This window comes from Prorops nasuta, unplaced genomic scaffold (assembly GCF_024137725.1).
Source record: "Prorops nasuta isolate Cenicafe-Biocafe unplaced genomic scaffold, Cenicafe_Pnas_1.2 PNAS00011, whole genome shotgun sequence".
NCBI classification, from domain to species: Eukaryota; Metazoa; Arthropoda; class Insecta; order Hymenoptera; family Bethylidae; genus Prorops; species Prorops nasuta.
The window spans coordinates 3,266,736-3,287,441 of NW_027116808.1; the positions used below are offsets into that span (position 1 = coordinate 3,266,736).

At 35.3% G+C, this 20,706-nt stretch overlaps 3 protein-coding genes across 12 annotated transcripts; 1 reads left to right on the top strand and 2 right to left on the bottom strand.

Moving 5' to 3' along the window:
- Positions 1–84: 84 nt before the first annotated feature.
- On the bottom strand, positions 85–5,113 carry Sec23 (transport protein Sec23). 5 transcript variants are annotated; one of them, XM_066733813.1, is made up of 12 exons: positions 4,946–5,113; positions 4,547–4,829; positions 4,376–4,462; positions 4,055–4,301; positions 3,724–3,973; positions 2,988–3,638; positions 2,751–2,904; positions 2,344–2,670; positions 2,003–2,224; positions 836–856; positions 204–311; positions 85–122 (listed from the first exon to the last, which is right to left on the bottom strand). In XM_066733813.1, exons 2-11 carry the CDS (start codon positions 4,823–4,825, stop codon positions 222–224), a joined length of 2,328 nt encoding a protein of 775 aa, XP_066589910.1. In that variant the 5' UTR covers positions 4,826–4,829; positions 4,946–5,113; the 3' UTR covers positions 85–122; positions 204–221. The 5 variants fall into 5 exon arrangements, with proteins under 5 accessions (XP_066589910.1, XP_066589912.1, XP_066589907.1 ...); XM_066733815.1 differs by lacking the exon at positions 836–856; XM_066733810.1 differs by having other exon boundaries at positions 85–311.
- Positions 5,114–5,940: 827 nt separating this feature from the next.
- LOC136777483 (uncharacterized) lies at positions 5,941–8,371 on the bottom strand. Of its 5 annotated transcripts, none has more exons than XM_066733805.1 (8): positions 8,234–8,369; positions 7,761–7,843; positions 7,398–7,601; positions 7,224–7,325; positions 6,767–6,943; positions 6,535–6,665; positions 6,276–6,450; positions 5,942–6,164 (listed from the first exon to the last, which is right to left on the bottom strand). In XM_066733805.1, the coding sequence occupies exons 2-8, from the start codon at positions 7,830–7,832 to the stop codon at positions 6,132–6,134; spliced, it is 894 nt and encodes a 297-aa protein (XP_066589902.1). In that variant the 5' UTR covers positions 7,833–7,843; positions 8,234–8,369; the 3' UTR covers positions 5,942–6,131. The 5 variants fall into 5 exon arrangements, with proteins under 5 accessions (XP_066589898.1, XP_066589902.1, XP_066589901.1 ...); XM_066733804.1 differs by having other exon boundaries at positions 7,761–7,880; positions 8,234–8,367; XM_066733801.1 differs by having other exon boundaries at positions 5,941–6,164; positions 7,398–7,880; positions 8,234–8,371.
- A 7,124-nt stretch (positions 8,372–15,495) lies between these two features.
- Positions 15,496–20,705, top strand: LOC136777412 (uncharacterized). Of its 2 annotated transcripts, XM_066733673.1 has the most exons (4): positions 15,496–15,639; positions 15,720–16,906; positions 16,982–18,008; positions 18,096–20,705. In XM_066733673.1, exons 2-4 carry the CDS (start codon positions 15,788–15,790, stop codon positions 18,530–18,532), a joined length of 2,583 nt encoding a protein of 860 aa, XP_066589770.1. In that variant the 5' UTR covers positions 15,496–15,639; positions 15,720–15,787; the 3' UTR covers positions 18,533–20,705. The 2 variants fall into 2 exon arrangements, with proteins under 2 accessions (XP_066589770.1, XP_066589769.1); XM_066733672.1 differs by having other exon boundaries at positions 15,497–15,639; positions 16,982–20,703.
- Position 20,706: the final 1 nt, after the last annotated feature.

Here is a 20,706-nt window from a genome sequence, read left to right on the forward strand (position 1 = left end):
CATTAAGGCCCACACAAATAGAAGATAGAATCATACAGAAAAATTACCATTACTTTCACTTATACTTAACGAAATATATCAAACTTAAATCAGTTATAATTTATTGTGGAAATAGTTACACCCTGAAATTGTAATCAGGATCTTCAATTTCTATATATACCTATATAAATATAAAACAAAATTTAATGATTTTGTATAATTACATGTAAATATTATATAATCTATGCTGTAGACGAAACAGCTAATTTCTTCAAATGTTCCATGAAAACTTGAAGACTGACATCATCAGTTAATACGGGGGCTCCACTTTCCTGTATAAACAATTAAAATTGAAAAATATTTTATAAGTAAACTGGAAACCACAAAAAGATTAAAACTATTACTAGAAATAATACTTAAGTATTTATTACATTAATTATTGCTCTTACCACTGCCACTACCACCACCATTGTACATAGAATTTTAAAGCGTAACTTAGTTATTTATGAATTTCAGATTATAAGCACACTTTCAAAAATTATTGTATTACCATTGCCCCACAAATATTCTAATTTACTTCATTAAAGCTGCAGAATACAGTGAAACTCATAATATATAAAGATTTGATTGGATATAACTACCATCCAAAATTCAAAAGTATTCAATTAGATAATAGTTGTAAAAGCCTCAGATCCCAAAGCATAGCTTATATTTAAAAACGTAAATCAGACCAGCCCAGAATACTTATAAGCATAAATCCTTTTTTTTATGGTTTTAGTGAAAAGCAAATTAAATAATATGTAAAATAAAACTGATAAAATGAATAAGGGGAAAAAAAAAAATTAAAAAAACCCACCCCGCTGGGTATCGGCATTCCCTGGTTCGCCGGATCATGGTAAAATAAAATAATATTAATCACAAAGTTTGATTTTTCATTAAAATATAACATATTTTAAAAATATTTAATATTTTGTGTAAAGTAAAGATGAGTGAAATGTATAATATTGCATAACAATATCCGCACATTTTCCTGAATGAAATGTAATCGTTTTGAGGTGTAGGCCTTGATTATTAATTATAATAGAATGAAGTCTACTAAAACCGCATTGACGGAATTCTCATATTTAACATCAAGCGTTCTCTGACACCTGCTGAAAAATGCTGACATCAAGCAAGAAAATTCCACATTTCACTCTCCAGGTCTTATCAAAACAATAAATATGAGTAGCTGATATAAAAAAAGTAATAAACTATATGGTTTACTATTTGTACAATTACTTCATATATAAACAATAAATCTTTGTTATCTAAAATTACTTGCAGTTTCTATGTGCTCTAATTAAATAATTTTATTATATAGTATATTTGCTTATTTTTCAATCATTCTCTCTTTTACTGTTTTCCTCTCTTCTAGACATTTTCATCTACACTTTCAAATGTTATTATTTTTTACTCTATGAGTAATTACTTTTTGCTTGTTATGAGCACATGACTGAAAACGTTAGAAGACACTCGGCGTCGTCGCGGGGCTACTGACACGAGAATCCTGCTATGGGATCGGTTGATTTAAGTCTCTTTTAAGATTCGAAAGGTATAATTTCTAATTTAAGAACAACTAGCACATCCTTATTTCGGTTAATAATCTAACGAATATTTTCTTTCATGAAAGCGCATGGATATTATTACAGCTTATAGAAAAATGTAATTTCTGCCAAACTAAAAATTTTAGATAGCATGGTTGATTTTTAAAGAAAACACCCTGCGACTTTCCCAAATTTAACTCTAGTAACTTATTTGTTGAGAATTGAAAGTTCATTAATCTCTTAATTACAAGCATAAAAAATTTAGCTAAGACTAGAAGCAAAAATCTTATATGCTAACAGTTAAGGACTAAGGACCAAATTCAGAAAGGTCTGACTTATATTTTCATAGAATCATTCATGATTTCTTAAATTTTTAGATTGGAAAAATTTAAATACCCACGATTTAAACGTGTATACTCTATTATAGATAAATTACTTACCGCACCGTACGCATACATGTTATTATGAGTTTGGCTAGGATTAACTTTGCTTAGTAAAAATCTAGCTTGCGATCCTCCTTGTTCTGTATCGATATACCTAGGTGCTGGGAACCTCACAGCTAATATTTCTTCAGCATCATCAATGGGTGCTGCAAGTAATTGTTTGAAGTTTTCGTATTCTGGTAAATCTTGATACTTTAACTGTCGCCATTGCGCTATAGTCTAAAAAGTAATATTTAAAAAGTTAACATAAATAGAATGTATATATATAGAGCATAACATTTGTCATGATTTTTCAGATTTTTCAAAAATATAACATTTGCTGATGCTTTTATAGTTACCTCGCCATGAAATATTAATATTTGGAAGAATGTATCCATTAGTAAAATTCGATCTGGTTTAATAGATGAGGTATCTAATAAAACTGGTTCAGGTGGGCCATCAAAGCCATAACTGTACAAAATTGGCTGAACCATGATTAAAGAATTAGTTAGATCTTCACGCATTAACATATGTCTGTAAAAGCTGGTTTCATCTGGCGAATTATTAAAAACTTGCAAAAATTGTGAACGACGTAAGTGATACATAAATTGTGGGTACAGTGAAAAGTTTTCTGCAAGTCTAAAACTATTTGGATCATCCTTTGTATATTCTCCAAATTTTTGACACTAAAAAAGATTAAATAATAAGGTTTAATCAATTTGAGATTAAAGCGCTAAAAATGTAAAAATTTTTCAACTTGACTTACGAGTCTGATGAGCATACGATCGACCCATCTTAAAACATCTGGCCCATCATCACTCTCAGCTCTAAAAACAGCTAAGCGTGACATTAAAACAGCCGCTGCTTCTTGATCAAATCCTGCACTTATGTGATGAAGCGATGTTGATGCGTCGGCCCAACTTAAATGAAATACCCCTTTATTAGATTTCAAAACGTAAATATTTATGCGTATGATATATACATTTAAATTTTATCTACACACTTTCTTGCAACTGTCGTAACCCGGATCCTTCTTTGACCACTGCTATGTTGATATTGGGTAATAAATTGAATGCAGCCTCGTCCGCCTTGTGGAATTGGTGCGGTATGTTGACTTACAACTTCAAAAAAAAGAGCTGCAGTTGTTGATGGAGTTAAAGAACAGAATTTCCATTGACATGTTCCACCAAGACCTACTTCTTGTTCCCCTACACTGGGACCTTTCACACCGAGTGAGACACAAGGTCCGATCGCGCCAGAAACTTTAATTTCGCGCGACGTTTTGACCTCCAAGGTGGCATTAAATGCCATTTTCAAATCGTTATTTGGATCTCTTGTGAATACTCTTTGGAAAGTTTGTTTAAAAAGAGAAGAATTAAAAGAGTCCCCCATAACCATATGACCACCGGTTGAGTTACAGCATTGTCTCATTTCAAGCAAACCAGTTTGATCCAAAGCACATGAGTAAATATCTATTATATGTCCATTAGTTGCTGCGCGGGAAGCTAAGCTATCATAATGTTTTGTAGCTTTCTTTGTATGCTTAGCATTATCTTTTTGGATGTCATGGTGAGATCTTATAGGATGTCGTAAATCGTCTGTTACTACCTGACCTGGACCTTGAGAACAAGGCCCTCCAAGAAATAGCATAATCCTAAAATAATTTTATAATTACTTAAGTATTTATTTTCTTTAAATATAACATTTTAAAAAATAGAGTAGTGGTTCACTTTAAATACCTAGCACCAGTATTTGCATAACTTGCTTCTAACAGTCCTGTAGCAACTGATAAAGCCACTCCTGTTGACCTCAATGGACGTTTTCCAGGACCTACAGGCCAAGGATCCCTCTGTAATTCTCCAATAAGATCAGTTAAATTAATATCACATTTTTGAACTGGCTGTATAAATCGATTTGCCAAAGGTAATGGTTGTCCAGTAGGCATTCTTTGTTGAACAGGATTTTGCCCTGGAACTGGTCTGCCTATACCTAAAAATTCATAACATTTCATTCTGGTTTGAAATTAAAACTATGTATTTTTCTGTTGTCTAAATTTTTAAAAGTAACTACCTAGCATGTCTTGAACCTGCTTTGGCTGAAGATCTTTAGTACCACGGAATACATAACTTTTACTACAACCATCGCAACCAAGTTCATGAACTTGTACCATTCGGCCAAATGTGATAAGGCCAATAAGAGCAGTTAAAGGAAGCAAAGACAAGGACATTTGAAGAGAATCTTTAAGGGCCCCTAGTTCCTCATCATCCATACATGTATCAACAACTAACAAAAATATTGGTGGTAGACATTGAGCTCTCTAAAACGGCATATATTTTAATGCATTGTGTGAAACATATTATTAAGATTTAGCAAACAAGTAAAAGTATTTACCATTATAGTATATTCTATTGTTGAGAACATTGGAATTAATTCTGCAGGTTGACGCTGCTCAGAAATTGCTGCATATTGTGGAGGAAACTGAGCATATACAAATACAATAAAGTCAATAACTATTAAATGATAATATGAAAATTATAAAAAGAGTATGTAACTTTTTATTACCGGATTCCTCTGAAAACAGAGATTACAGACCCATAATTTGGCTCGATAATCTACTTGACACAATGGATTTAAAATTGCTCTACAGGTAGATCTTGTGCACAAAACAGGATCATATTGAATTGAAGGTAAATCTAATCGTTCTTTGATTGGTTGATACAGAGTTCCTAAGGGTACTACGAGCCTTGTAGCATCAATACGAGAAGATGGCCAGACATTCCATGTAAAACGGACACCATCTCGATCTTCATTTTGTTGAATAAAATCTTCGTAGGTAGTCATGATACTGATTAGAGAATGTGAAAAAAATCTTTTGATAAAATTTGATTCATAAAAATATTATAATAAACTCAAACATTAAACACACATATATAAATACAATCACATACACGTATGCAGTACCTTGTTAATTACTTTAAATGAGAAGTTTATTAATGCTTCATGTCTGAATGTAATTAATTGATAAATATATAAATATTGTGGATAAATATCTGAAAATGCACAGGCTGTGTACCGTCATCCGAGCCACGTCACACGGGTGCTTGCGGTCGGGCGATTCTCGTTCTTGCCAGTTCTTGCTTGCGGTATTTGTTAATATTAAATATATGTCAATGAATCCACTGAATGAAGATAGATGGAGCCATAGTATGGCGTCCCTCGATGCATTTAGGAACCATGTTATAGAGCCCACAACGTGGCCCCTACCAAATAATTACCATCAGTATAACTATCAAGACGGAAAAGTGCCAGTAGCATATATTTTTTATTCAAGAACTTTAAATGTTATTATTTAAAGTTTTTTAATTCTAAATTTAAGCTAACACAAGCTTTTTCGTTTTGAGTTTTTGATGATAACCGGCCGGCCCTATAACGCAATTCCTAAATGCATCAAGAAACGCTATATATGCATATGCCGGTTGAGTAATATGGTTTTTTCTAATTTTTAGATGCCTTTGAAAAGAAACCAGCGCTACTAGTACACGCGCCTATGTAACTCATCCTCGCTTACCTCGTATGTAGTATATAGTATACATACATACATACATACATACACACTATAGTTGGAAGCACACCGATTCAATTTCCACTGTGTAGTGTGTATGTATACGAAGCAAGCGAGTATGAGTTAGGCGCGCGAAGTAAAAGCGCTGGTCTTTTCAAAGCGATTCCCAAAAGCATCGAAAAATTAAGGGAAAGCCATTCCTGGAAATTACGGTATGTAGTAGTACTACTATGTATGTTACATACTACATGCCAATGAAAAGGAGAACTAGCATATAAAAAATTTGATGACCCAAAAATTTAGGGATATTAGAAATAAAAATCAATTCGTAGCTTTGTTACAATTGAAAGAAATAAAATTTGTTTTGGCCACTATAGTTTTAACTGTAAGTATAGTATACGTTTGAGCTGTTTGAAGTGATTGTGTTTTACGACACTATTTTCGTAAAAATAATAAATTTTACTCGTAATAACATGTATGTATATACAAAATATATAGACATATAGTCATATTAAATTATCAGTTAAAATTGTTGAAGTATATAACTCCTCTTTAGATGATCTTGTCCTCGGATGTTGATAAGTTTCAGCTGGTATTTTGTATGCAGAATATGGTATTCTGTCAAAGATTAAATAGTTCATTAGAATTTTTAATTTTGTAAAAAAGTAATAACTTAACATCCAGTATTTTTTTGAGAGATAATTAATTTGTAAGGTATTCAAGAAATACCTTCTTTTGTAGTAATTTTTGGCCTGGCATATTAGGTTTGATTTTACTTGTTAAGTTAATATCCTCATCCTCTTTGAAATTACTCTCATAACTTTTCTTCTTCTGAAGTATTTGTCTTACCAATTTGCATGCATTACAACGTCTATCTTGTATTAACACGCAATCAAAAGCTCGCCTAAAATAATAAAATTAAATATATTAACAGAATGTTTGATAATTGTAATAAAAAATATCCTAATTTAATATTTATTTACTGTACTTTTTTGCTTCTACTCCAGTTCCAGGGCAATAATGAAAATGTTCTACTTGTTGAAGTACTTTAACAATATCCTGTTTACATGATAAATTGGCCTGTATTTCCATTTCCACATGAGCATCTAAGAATGACATCTAGGAAATTGTATTAATATACATTTAATGAAGTTTTTATTTTAAAAAATTGCAATGTAATACGTTCTTCTTTTCTACTGATAATTTCACTGTTTACTTACAGTAACCTTTTTATTCTTATGGATTGTTAAAAACAGTTTGGGCATCAAATTTAATTTTTCAATCCATATATATTTGATATATTCATCATGATTTATCCATGCCCAACTTTCGAGAGAAATACTTTTAATATCATCAACTATATTAGCATATGTATACATATATTCTTCAAGATCTCTCTGAAACAATAGTATATTTAAATAAAAGATATTTCCTTGTATATTTAATATGATATTTAAATAAGAAGAGGAGAAGAATAACATAAATATGACATCAAAAATTAAATTATACAAATCTTTCTACATGATATATAAGAAGATTATAAAATGTGAATTTAAGTTTATATTCTTGACTTATTAAAATAAGATGGAATTGAAGTATAGAGAATTAGTTAAAATTTAATACAATAGATGCAAAAAATAATATTTAACATAAGTTAAAATAAAAATATATTGCTACCTGTAAATTGCCTGTATCATCTACATTTAGATATTCTGCTTGACTGTTTTCCCCATCTTCATAATTTTCCGTTTCAATCTCAGGATCCTCAACTTTTATGTCCTATATTGTAAATAAATTCATTACAATATCTAGCTATTCAAGAGAGATAAAACCATTTTTAAAAAATAATACCTTCTGTATGTTAATAGGCAGTGCTGTTGATTTTAGAGCATTTCGATCTCTTTTAATGACATTATATGTTCCATCTTTAAGTTTAATTACATCTTCTTTTATAACATCTGCAGGATAAAAATGAAGCTCACAAATATAATCTTTTATTCCAAGCGGTTTTGAACATTTTAAAATATCACTCCACAATCTTCGACGACTAGGACTCTGTAAAAATATTGATTGCTTCCAATAACAAAAATGTGTAGTAGATAATGCTATAATAATAAATACTATATTAGGAAAGAAACTTAGAGAATTAAAAATATTAAAAGATAATGTTAATACTGATAAGAGTAGATTATTATGAAATGCTACAGTTACTACCTTTGGAACACGGAAAACAGATAATTTTTGTTTTTGAATATTTGATGGTGGACAATGTGGATACCTGCTCATACAATCATCTACTGCACAACGATTTACCATTTTTAAAATTTAATATTGCTGAAGAGTATATAGAAGTGTGATTAAAGCTATATACTATTGCAATATTTATATTTAATTAAAAAGTAATAATACATTTAAACAAATATATTAAATGTCAATGAATATAACTCATTTTTGAAAAAAAAATTTGTTTAACTTATCATATAATGTTGTACTTTTTTCAATTTCCTGAAATATAAACTGAAGTTATTTTATTTCAAATGAAACCTTTAGTAAGTAAAAAATTTTATCAAGGGTGGTAAAAGGCACAATCATATAATTCAATGAAAAAAAAAAACGAAATCAGCTCTAAACACAATCTTATACAGCGAAATTAATTAATTAATTGGTAACATTCGTATGTTATTTACTTCATTTTAGGCGCGTTCCACTTAGGATCGGTTCCACAAGCCTTGTTTAAACTGGATTAAGTTAATATTGCTATATTTTATGTTACATAGAATATAGCATAATTAACTTAATCCAGTTTAAACAAGTCTTGTGGAATCGGGCCTATATGTATGTATGATTGACCAATTATAACTAATCAACCAATCATACGGGGTTTTACTTAGCGGCTGAGACCACTGAGTATCAGCTGAATGCATCCTAGTCAACGAGGTCAGCGCTTCATCGAATATCGTTTGATACCCTGAGCGCTACCGCTTTTGTTAAAGGTCTCTCAGCACTTTACTAAGCAGTACCAGAGATGAAACGGGAGATTGCTCATGCGAGGTCCCGAGGCAATCCCTACCGGTAGGCGGCGCTGGTGTTGGCAAACGCGTGTCTCAGGTCCATCTAACCCCTAACGCCATCTATCGGAAGAGACCACGAAGCACGAGCGTTAAGCTTAGAATAGGGTAAAACATATATGCATTGTTGCCAGAAAGCGGAATAAAGAGAGAGCGGAGATATTTTCTCGGACCTCTCTGTCTTTCTCGCTGTTAGCTTCTAGCAGAAGAGTCGAGGCAAAATCTTTCCGTTTCGCTTTGTCGAAAATCTACCAATATTCGATGTCATTTATATTTGCAGGCCAATGCCTTTATACATGATTTTTTCAGCATATTTATTTATCAGCATTGACTTATTTAAATCAATAATAAATTAAGGAAATGCGTATTTGATATATAATAATTATTTTAACTATAATTTCATCGTTATATTTCGCTTATTTCCGTAAAATCTGCATTTCTTTAGTTTATTATTGATTATTGTAAGTCAATGGCAATTAAAAAAAATTTAATCTTAAAAAAAAAAGAAAAATAGCGATCAGGAATCGAACCCGGACCCACGAATCGCCACGCGATTACCTTACCGCCTAGACCACGAGGCTTCTTCAGTGCACCGTAAACAGATAGTCTTTTTAAGGGCTTGAAATCTTCTATTGAAACATAAATAAACGAAGAACCGACATCTTTATTCATTATTATTCTATGATAATGGTACACAAATTAAAGAATAATTATATAATGTAGATTTTCAAAAGCTTTTCCAATAACCAAGAACGGAAACTGCGAGCGTTGATTATTTATCTTCGTTCTTGGCTATTGGAAAAGCTTTTGAAAACTATTCAAAATATAATTATTCCTTAATTTGTGTACCATTATGACAGAATAATAATGAATAAAGCTGTCGGTTGCTCGTTTATTTATATGGTTTAAAAGAAGATTTCAAGCCCTTAAAAAGACTATCTGTTTACGGTGCTCTGAAGAAGCCTCGTGGTCTAGGCGGTAAGGTAATCGCGTGGCGATTCGTGGGTCCGGGTTCGATTCCTGATCGGTACTTTTTTTTTTTTTTTAAGATTAAATTTTTTTTAATTGCCATTGACTTACAATAATCAATAATAAACTAAAGAAATGCAGATTTTACGGAAATAAGCGAAATATAACGATGAAATTATAGTTAAAATAATTATTATATATCAAATACGCATTTCCTTAATTTATTATTGATTTAAATAAGTCAATGCTGATAAATAAATATGCTGAAAAAATCATGTATAAAGGCATTGGCCTGCAAATATAAATGACATCGAATATTGGTAGATTTTCGACAAAGCGAAACGGAAAGATTTTGCCTCGACTCTTCTGCTAGAAGCTAACAGCGAGAAAGACAGAGAGGTCCGAGAAAATATCTCCGCTCTCTCTTTATTCCGCTTTCTGGCAACAATGCATATATGTTTTACCCTATTCTAAGCTTAACGCTCGTGCTTCGTGGTCTCTTCCGATAGATGGCGTTAGGGGTTAGATGGACCTGAGACACGCGTTTGTAGTGGTTCAGTTCTACTAGCGTGATCAAAAGGACAATGAATTGGAAACTCCCTTTTGTGCTTTAGTCGTTTATTAATAATATATATATATATACGTAGGACGTGAAATAAACACGTAAAATCTTGCTCTTCGCGGTTCACAACGTCTTTGTTTTAAAACCCACTCCTGTACAACCTCCTCAGCCAAAAACTTCCAGTGAAAAGAGAACAGTTCAAATTCGTAATTCCGCAGGTGCGTTCTGAAACAGTGTTGCCAAGTCGCGTTGCAGTTGGTCCGAAGCCGCAGTGGTGCCAAATGGCGTTGTGTTGGGTCCAAAGCCGCAGTAGTGCCAACTCTTAAATTGTTCACAAGGCACCACAGCTACTCCCCCCCTGGAAAAAGACTTCTATTTCGAAGTCTTAAAACTAACCTTTTTATAGGTACGTTTCGGTGGATCCATTTGACTCTGCCATTGATGGATCGATTGTTGTGCTATCTCTTCCGAGTCCTGTTCACCACTGCCATCAGTCTTGGTTACATAAGCGGGTTTCAGTCTTTCTAAAGAGATTTTCTTCCTGTCTCCATTTATTAGAATTTCATATACTCTGTCTGAAAATCTGTTTACGACTTTGTAGGGTCCCATGTATGGAGGTTCCAGTGGTCGTCTGGTGTGGTCAGCCCTGATAAAAACGTGTGTGCACGTTTGTAAGTCCTTCAGAATAAACATCTTGGCCCGGTTATGATGTGCTGTAGGTGTTGGTCGCAGCGCCTGCATCAGCTCCTTATGCTTGTCTATGAAGATTCGAGGATTTGCTTGCTGCTCATTGGTCAGGAAAAAATCTCCAGGGATTCTAAGCGTGGTACCAAATAGCATTTCTGCAGGGGTTGCCTGTAGGTCTTCTTTGAAGGAGGTCCGAAGTCCCAGTAAGACGACTGGAAGTGTGTCCATCCATGGTTCCACCGAGCACATAAGGGCTGTCTTGAGGGTTCTGTGCCACCGCTCTACCAAGCCGTTAGATTGAGGATGGTAGGCGGTAGTTCTAATCCTCTTGGCACCAATTGTGTGAACAAGTGAGTGAAATAAAGTGGACTCAAATTGTGCTCCTTGATCTGTGGTGATAGTGATTGGAGTTCCATAACGTGCTATCCAATGTGTGAAAAGTGCTTTAGTGACAGTTTCAGCCGATATATCCATTAACGGGATTGCTTCCGGCCATCTAGAGAATCTATCAATTATTGTCAGACAATATTGATAGCCTTTAATGTTTGGCAGTATAATGATATCTAAGTGGATATGGCTGAAGCGATTGTCAGGGACCTCAATGTGGTTTGGCAATACTTTGTTGTGTCTATGTATTTTTGATCTTTGACAAGGAATACACTCACGTGACCAATTTACAGCATCTCTTCTGATTTCAGGCCATGTATATTTTTCTCTCAGAGTCCTTGAGGTGCTGCGAATACTGGGATGTGATGGCTCATGTACCACTTGGAATGCTGCTTTCCGTAGAGCTGCTGGGATATACGGTTTCACTCGGCTGTCTGTAATTTGACAATACACATCCACATTTGGCTCTAACGTGAGTTTCTGTAGTACTAAAGAGGTCTTTTTCTCCAAAATTTCTTGCAGTTGCTGATCCTTTCCCTGCTCTTCTTGAATGGTTGCTGGACTTAGCATGGTTGGCATCTGGATTGTGTTGATGCGAGACATGGTGTCGGCGACAACGTTATCACTGCCTTTCAAGTAGGTAATTTCTGTGGTAAATTGGGAAATGTATTCCAACTGACGAGCTTGTCTATCAGAAAGCTTATGTGTTTTCTGATTGAAAACATGTGTGAGAGGTTTGTGGTCTGTTTTAATGGTGAAATGTCTTCCTTCGAGTAAGTATTCAAAATGCTTTATGGCTGCAAAAATTGCTAGGAGTTCTCTATCAAAAGTGGGGTATCTTTGCTCGGTGCTGCTCAGCTTCCTAGAGAAAAACCCAATTGGATGCCAGACATCTTCCTCATGCTGCTCCAAAACTGCCCCAATTGCCGTGGTTGACGCATCTGTTTTCAGACACAATGGGACTTGATGTGCAGGATATCGGAGTAGTGTCACCCTTGAGAGTGCTTCCTTACACCAATCAAATGCCTTCTCAGTCTGTTCATCCCAAGATACTGGAGTCTTGTCGTTTCTCTTAGAGCTTGACAGAAGCTTGTTGAGTGGGGATTGTAATTCTGCAGCATGTGGGATAGATCGACGATAGAAATTCATCATTCCAAGGAATCTTCTGAGCTCCATGACCGTAGAAGGCCTTGGGAAATCTATAATCTTGTTAATCCGATCTGAGTTGGGTGAGTAACCTTTATCACTGAGTGTATAACCCAGAAAATCAATCTTATTCTTGCCAAAATTGCATTTACTGAGATTGACTGTTAAATTGTTTGCTTGCAGCACTTTAAAAACCATTTCCAGGTGTTCTCTGTGTTGTCCAGCACTATCCGACATGACTAAAATATCATCCACATATACGAAGGTAAAATCCAGGTCCCTGAATATGTGGTTTATAAAACGTTGGAAAGTTTGAGTGGCATTTTTTAAACCAAAAGGCATGGCCAGATATTCAAACAAACCCCAAGGCGTAGTGATGGCAGTCTTCATGATATCATCTGGATGCATGGGTATATGGTGATAAGCCTTCTCCAGGTCAATAGTCGAAAAAATCCTTTTCCCATGGAGTGAAGAGAAAACATCATGGATTAATGGCGGTGGATACATGTCTGGCACAGTGATTGAATTCAATTTCCTGTAGTCACCACACATTCTGTAGGTTCCATCTTTCTTCTGCACCAAGTGGATCGGGCTGGACCAAGGGCTGCTTGATGGCCTCAAGATACCAGTATTTAGAAGGAGCTGTATTTCTGCTTTCCCCGCTACGACCTTTTCTCCAAATAGCTTCCTGAATCTCTGAGCAACTGGTGGTCCATTTGTTAAAATGCGATGTGCGAAATTCAAGTCTTTTGTTTGAAACCTGTTATTTGTTTTAGTGATATTTTTAAATTTTGACAATATGTCAAAATATGGAGTTGCTGCATGTAAAGTGGAGACGCTGTGGTGCTGTGCTTTTAAAACTTCTCCCCTTGACGTCAGTCCAGTGACTGAATCGATGAGTCTACCACTTCCAAGATCAATTAAAAGATTATAATTGCTGAGGAAATCTGCTCCTATTATCGACATCGGAATATCAGCAATGTGGAAAGTCCACTGGAACGATCTTCTCAAACCAAAGTCTATGTACATCTCCTGTGTTCCAAACGTGGCAATTGGTGAGGAGTTTGCGGCGAAAAACATCAGCGCTCCTTTTTCGACCTTTCTTTTGACTAGACTTACAGATAGAATTGAGACGTCAGAGCCCGAGTCTATCAGATATTTAATATTTGACCTTTTGTCATGTAGGTGCAGTCGCTTCTCTTTCGCAATGGAGCAATGGACGCTGTCATCTGGCGTTGTTAAGGATGACAGCCTTATTGGTTTCCCTGTTGCTGCTTCTTGTAGAGTTCATTTAGCATGCACTTGTCTTCGCATCTCTTCGCCTGCCTACCAAAACGTTCATGGTAAAAACAGATGTCCTTGGATCGAGACGGAGTTCTAGTTCTGGATCTGCTTCGTGAAGAATTGCCATTGTTGTCTCGTACCTCGGAGGGCTGCCTATGCAATTTCAATTCTTTTATTTCCTGCATACAATTAAGTATCAACGTTTGCATATCATTCAATTTTTGTTCTAGCTTATCGCTGCTCTGTTGGCCACTGGGCGAGGATGCTGCCATTATGTAAGACGTGTTAAAAACCTCTATCAATCTGTCAGCCATTTCAGCGATACCCTCGGAGCTCATTTTGGTAGAAGGAAGCAGATGAGGTCGTATGTGGACCGGCAGACGCTCCAACCATAATTGGTGTAAGATTTCGGCACTGATTTCTCCCTTAGCGAGCTCTTTCATCTCCCTCAACAGCATTGAAGGTTTCTTATCGCCCAAAGCAAGGTTGCGCAGGAGCTTGTCCACCTGTTTTGACCTTGAGTCGACCAGTCGATTTAAAATTGTGTTTTTCAGGTTTTCGTATTTCCCTTTTTCCGGCGGATTTCGTAGCACGTCCGTTAGCAGTTTGAGCGTATTTCCATCCAATGCCCTTAAAACCGCAAGGTACTTAGTCTCGTCACTCGTGATTCTTCCTGCTGCAAATTCGGCCCTCAATGATACAAAACCATATGTCCGGCGCTTCGGCCATGAAAGCTGGCAACTTTTGTTTCCAAAGGGCGTGAACCTCGCATCCTGCAGGAAGCTGATTCTCCGTCGTTTGCGAGAGAATTCCCGGGCTATTCTCCATAGCTTGAGGCTGCTTCTGATTATCCAATGATTGTTCCATTCCAATGGCTGGGTCTACGACGGAGCTGCTGTGCTGTTCAAGAAAATTTCGATTCCTAGGAGGAGTTATAAGGAGGCTCATGATCTCCCTCAACGATAACGCCAAAGAAGATCCTTAACGATAGTTCTCTACCTTCCAAGAGGATTAGTCTATCGAACTTATTCCTTCCTTGCTTAGAAATGGCGGCTGCACGTGCGTTTCCCGCCCTTTTGATCACGTCGGGGTCACCAATTTTTACCTGTAGTGGTTCAGTTCTACTAGCGTGATCAAAAGGACAATGAATTGGAAACTCCCTTTTGTGCTTTAGTCGTTTATTAATAATATATATATATATACGTAGGACGTGAAATAAACACGTAAAATCTTGCTCTTCGCGGTTCACAACGTCTTTGTTTTAAACCCACTCCTGTACAACCTCCTCAGCCAAAAACTTCCAGTGAAAAGAGAACAGTTCAAATTCGTAATTCCGCAGGTGCGTTCTGAAACAGTGTTGCCAAGTCGCGTTGCAGTTGGTCCGAAGCCGCAGTGGTGCCAAATGGCGTTGTGTTGGTCCAAAGCCGCAGTAGTGCCAACTCTTAAATTGTTCACAAGGCACCACACGTTTGCCAACACCAGCGCCGCCTACCGGTAGGGATTGCCTCGGGACCTCGCATGAGCAATCTCCCGTTTCATCTCTGGCAGTACCAAATACTGCAGGAGCAAATTTATTGAATAGAGGAAAATAACGTGTATTTTACTCAGCACTTACTAAGCGCTTAACTACCTACACAACTATGCAGCTATGTGCAGCCATGCAGTACCATGGGCCGTAATATGTAGACGTGACTCGAACTCGAGTCGAGTTTTTATACTATAGTTTACGTTACATATACTATATATTTTTGCCTGAGTCGAGTTCGAGTCGAGCTCGAGTCACGTCTCTGAGTACCAGGGCATATGTATGTATATGCTGCCATATGCTACCGTCCATTAGTGCAGTATGCACTCTAGTGCTATATTGCACTCGTTAGAGTCGTCAGTCGTCGTCCGTCGTCGTCCGTCGTCAGTCGCTACTTTGCTGTTGCGTGAGTTGCTATGACTGATACGACTGACACGAAAGGCATGAGTGACAAGAGCCCCCATGGTGAGTTAGTTCACATTGTTCACATTTCACTTTTCCCCACTCCGTCTTTTGGCGCTCACGGCAAATATCTTATTTTACAGGAGTGGGAGAAGGAGCGAATTTAGGCTGTGTGTAGCCGTGAGCAATCTCTCGTGTAGTGTAAATCAAAATGGCGGACTTGGCAACGCTGGAGGGAGTCGACCGATACCTGGGCGTCGAACTGCCCCACGCTTTCCTAGGAAAGGATCCTGATACTCTATCCATTGACATTGACTTATCGGATAAGAAGCTTAACCTTGTTTACGATCCTATTCTACACGAGCTCCAAAGCGAAAAGCTCTTGGAGGCTTGTGAGAAGGTCGATGAATTCATTCTGCCAGAGTTCCAATTGGATCACTTGGATCCGCTAGCACTCTCTCCTGACGATATGATGGTTGCCGGAGAAATTTTGCCATCTACGAGTACACAGCCTTTAAACATCCCCAATGGTGAAATTTTGGAACCAGTCAAAATTAGCAATAGGACAAAGCAGCTAATAGATGACGGATTGAATCGATCTAACGAGTCATCCAAGATCGATGGTAATGAATTGCATGCCGATTTGGAGTGCATTAAACAAATTAATGGCGTACAGTGTCAAACTGAAAATAATTCTACCTCTTTACAAGACAGTAGTCATCTTTATGTAGGAACACTTACTCCTGAGAATATCGTCAATAATGGAATAAATACTCCTTCAGAGGAGAATTCTGAAAATACAATACTAGAAAGACTGAGGTCTAATAGGAAAGTACGACTTAAGCCACGAATCATAAAGAAACATAGAAAGTTAACAGAAAAGCTTAAACATGCTAAGCAAACTGGTAATGATAAAACAAATGAATCTAATGATGGTATAATGGCTGTAGTTGCAATATCGACTGATAAAATTTCTAATATGACTCAAATAGTAATTAATACTGGAGCAGGAGAACAGATTTATCAAGGTAAAACTTCTGAATTAATAGAGGCAACGGGAAGCTTTCCTAAACTACCTAAAATAAATAATGCAGTTTGGAATAGTACTGCAGAAAGCAGTGATGATAATGCATCAAATAGTCAACATGAAATGGTGATATCTAATGCTTTGGAAGATTTAGGTATTACTGATGATCATTTGCAACCTGTATCTATAACAGAATATGGAAAGGTATGGCTTTGTCCACGAGAAGATTGTTATAGACAATTTAGTAGGCTTTATGCTTTAAAGGGACATTTGTTGGCTCATTATGGAGTTAGGCCATATAAGGTAAATTAATCAAGTAACTGATTTTAATAATCTAAATTTATTTTATGAATATTTAATGTTATAATATGTTTTCAGTGTGATTTTGAGGGATGCACATGGGCCTTTTACTCAGAATTTAAATTGAAGAGACACAAAGAAACACACTTAAAGCGTAAAGATTATGTCTGCAAAGTAGAAGGCTGCAACCGTAGGTTTACAACCATTTATAATTTATGGAGCCATGAAAAGCTACATACTCGTCCAAATAGAATAATATGTCAGGTACCAAACTGTGAAGAAAAGTTTCAAACAAAACGTGCATTGGAACTGCATATGAAGTCTCATGACCAAAGTCATGCTCCTTATGTTTGCAAGCACGAAGGCTGTGGTAAGCGTTATTACAGTAGTAATGCCTTAACTTCGCATCAAAGGTGCCATAGTTACAAAGAAATCGATGTAAAATGTTCGTGGCCTGGATGTGGCAAGGTATTTGATAAACCATGTAGGCTCAAAGCACACAATCGTTCTCATACGGGAAGCAAGCCTTACCTATGCACATTTCAAGGCTGTCAATGGGCATTTTCTTCATCCAGTAAATTAAAACGACATCAAAAAAAGCATACGAATGAACGTAAATTCGTGTGCGATGTACCTACCTGTGGTAAAGCTTTTATGAGATCGGAACATCTCAAAGAGCATCATCTGACACATAAAGAAGGTAGATATTTTCAGTGCTACATATGCGATGCTAGATTTTCAGCAAAAAGTAGCCTTTATGTACATATTAAAAAACATCAGATTAAAGATGATTCAGAGTCTGTCGCTCATGACTCTTTCCGAACTATACAAAATTTAAAACGAGAATCCCATTGCTCTAGGGTTAATCCAAACGTAAAAATGAAGAAAAAGAATGCAGATGTTACACCCGACGGTTTAATCGTTACAAATCAATTGTATAAAAATGAAATCAGTTCTGATAATACCAGTGATAATCAAAATATAAGTAATACTTTTCTTGAAGACTCGGATTATATTAAAACATTGTATCATTGTCCAATGGAAATTTGTACAAAATCATATACTACTAAAGCCTCTTTGAGAGCACATATGTTAAAAGCGCATGGTACGCCAATTGGTGAATCTAACAAATCTTCTGAAGAAAGCACGTCTGGTAAAAGTTCTGATATGGATTATATTTTGTATCCCTCAGCATCACAATCTTTGGAGCAAATGATAATGGTAGCACCCTGTGAAGCAGTGATTTTGAATACCTCGCCTGGCACGGATCCTTATTTACCCGAGCCAGAACCACCACCACTAAATACTGTACTGAAAACTTCACACTTGCCAATACAACATGCATTACAGTCAGGCTATCAACAACTTAAAAAGGATCAAGGATCCGCAAGAACGTGTTTAACGTTTTCGGATGTTTGGAAGTTAAAAGCAAATGGTGCAATATTGGACTCGTCAGTGGGAGCGTCGGACGTAGTGTTGGGCCCTGGTGATTTGGGCGAAGGTTTACTTTTGACAGAAGAGCTACCTTCTATGTACTATCATGATGATGTGATAGGAACGGAATATCAAGTTTTACTGCTTGACTCGGCATCGTCCGAAGGTACTATAAGCTTGCGAGAGCTTGAGTGACAAAACAAATGATTAACAGTTCGATCACTATTATTTTAAATGTAATATAGGTTTCAACATGATCTGTGATCCGAAGGCTAATTTAGATATGATATTCATTTATACAACAATCCATCATTGCTTTAAATCGTTATTTTATTAATAAATCGTTGATATTTTTGCAAAAAACAATTACTTCATTTTATTGAAACGTCATTTAGTCCTAAATAACAAGTTAAAAAGACTCTCTCAATAAATTGTTATTGCATTAATCAGAAGGCCTTTAAATTTAAATCAAAAAAGGACTCTGTCTCACAGAATTGAATTATTAATGATGAAATATATTTAACTATTTCTCTTTTTAGTCCCTTCGGAAAGTTTTCTTGCTTGATTTTCGTCTGTTAATAGTTACTTGTTAAGATATACTCTACAAATTTATTAAGAATAATTTTCTAATTTGCCTGAAGGAAAAAAAATTGGTTTATTTAATTTTTTGAAATTTTTCATATGAAAAAAAATTATAAGTACTTTTACCATATTTTTTGAAATTTTAACTAATAAATTGGTAGAGGATACCTCAGTGATCAGATAATACAACTTCTCAAAAATTAAAATAAAGTTAAAATAAACATTTTTAACAGAATAACTGGTAAGCAGAGATAAAGTAACACATAGGATATAAAATTGCTATAGGGGCAGCAGCTAATATTCGAATTGAATATATTATTTTTTATTGCTTTTTAACTAATTTGTTTATCTCATCATTAATTACTCAATTATACACCTTAATCATTTCTCATTCAAATTTAAAAGTGATCTGGCTAGTGCTACAACGGGAGAAATTGATTCTTTCACATTTTACCTAACTTCACTGCGTACTTTCTACACAATATTTATTTATGCAACGAGGAAGTAAAGCATGGACACAGTGGGCCAATAAAAGATCGTCCCAAATCCAACGTAATAAAATATAAATAAAAAAAAAACGCAAAGTAGTACTTTTTCGCACAAGTTGAAAGGTTTGACACACGAACCGAAGGCGAGTGTGATTATTCCAACGAGTGAGAAGTTACTTTATACACGAGTTGCGTACAAAATTTTTCCTAATTTCGTGAAAATTTGTGGTTATAATAAAAAGTAACTTTACCGTACTTAAATGCATGCAATAAATAACACTTGCAAACAACGTGCGGTAAAGTTACTTTACTGCACGCTTTACAATCATTCAGTAATTATGCACTTGTCAGACGAGAAAATGATAAAAAGAAATATATTTTTTTAAATGAAATTAGGAAAAATTTATTTACTATATTACAGCAAGATAAGAGAACGATTCAATTTCCCACACAATACGGTACGAACCCAGCGTGAGTATACTACCTTACACAATTTAATGATTACCAAACATGCATGCATTCCTTTATAATTAAAATCAAAATTCGTCCGTACGTTAAATTTGCCACATATTATTCTTTTAAATATATAATATAATTTAAATCGTTATCATATTATTTCCGCGTATAGCTATAATGGCAATGATATAATACTGATATAACTTATTAGGTTTGCTATCAACTATATACCAATAAATACATAGATATGAATAGTATTTTGTCTTCAAATACGTTTAAAATGTATATTACTTATGCGTTAATTGTCTTTTGTATTCTAATGCTAATTATTTAATAACACATAAAAGTTCAAATTATGTGTTTACTTATCCTGGTATATGACAGATGATCACTCTTTAGCTACTTGATCTTAACATTGAAAATCAATTGTGTATAAAAATCAAAAAAATTCATTTACATCCATATTATTTTCGGATTATGGGGAGTATTAGATACTATAAATAATAATAAAGGAACATTTACGTAAACTATTTCTCGTAGTGCCCCAACGCTTGTTTATAAGCAATGAAAAAAGGAAATAGCTGCATTAGCAAAATAAAAATATTTACTTTGGTATCTTCGCTGTACGTCATCTATGTATACGACAGCTGATGGCGTAAGCTGACGTCTATGACGTTCTCTAACAATTATGAAAATTTTTTGACGTACGGTAAGTTTTAAAGTAAATTTTAAATGAATATCTTACATATTTGCTAGTTTCATAGGTGTACACCATAGTCAGCAAGTATTGATCATACTTTACAAATTAATTTGGCATCAAGAATTCAGTTGCCAAACACCAGA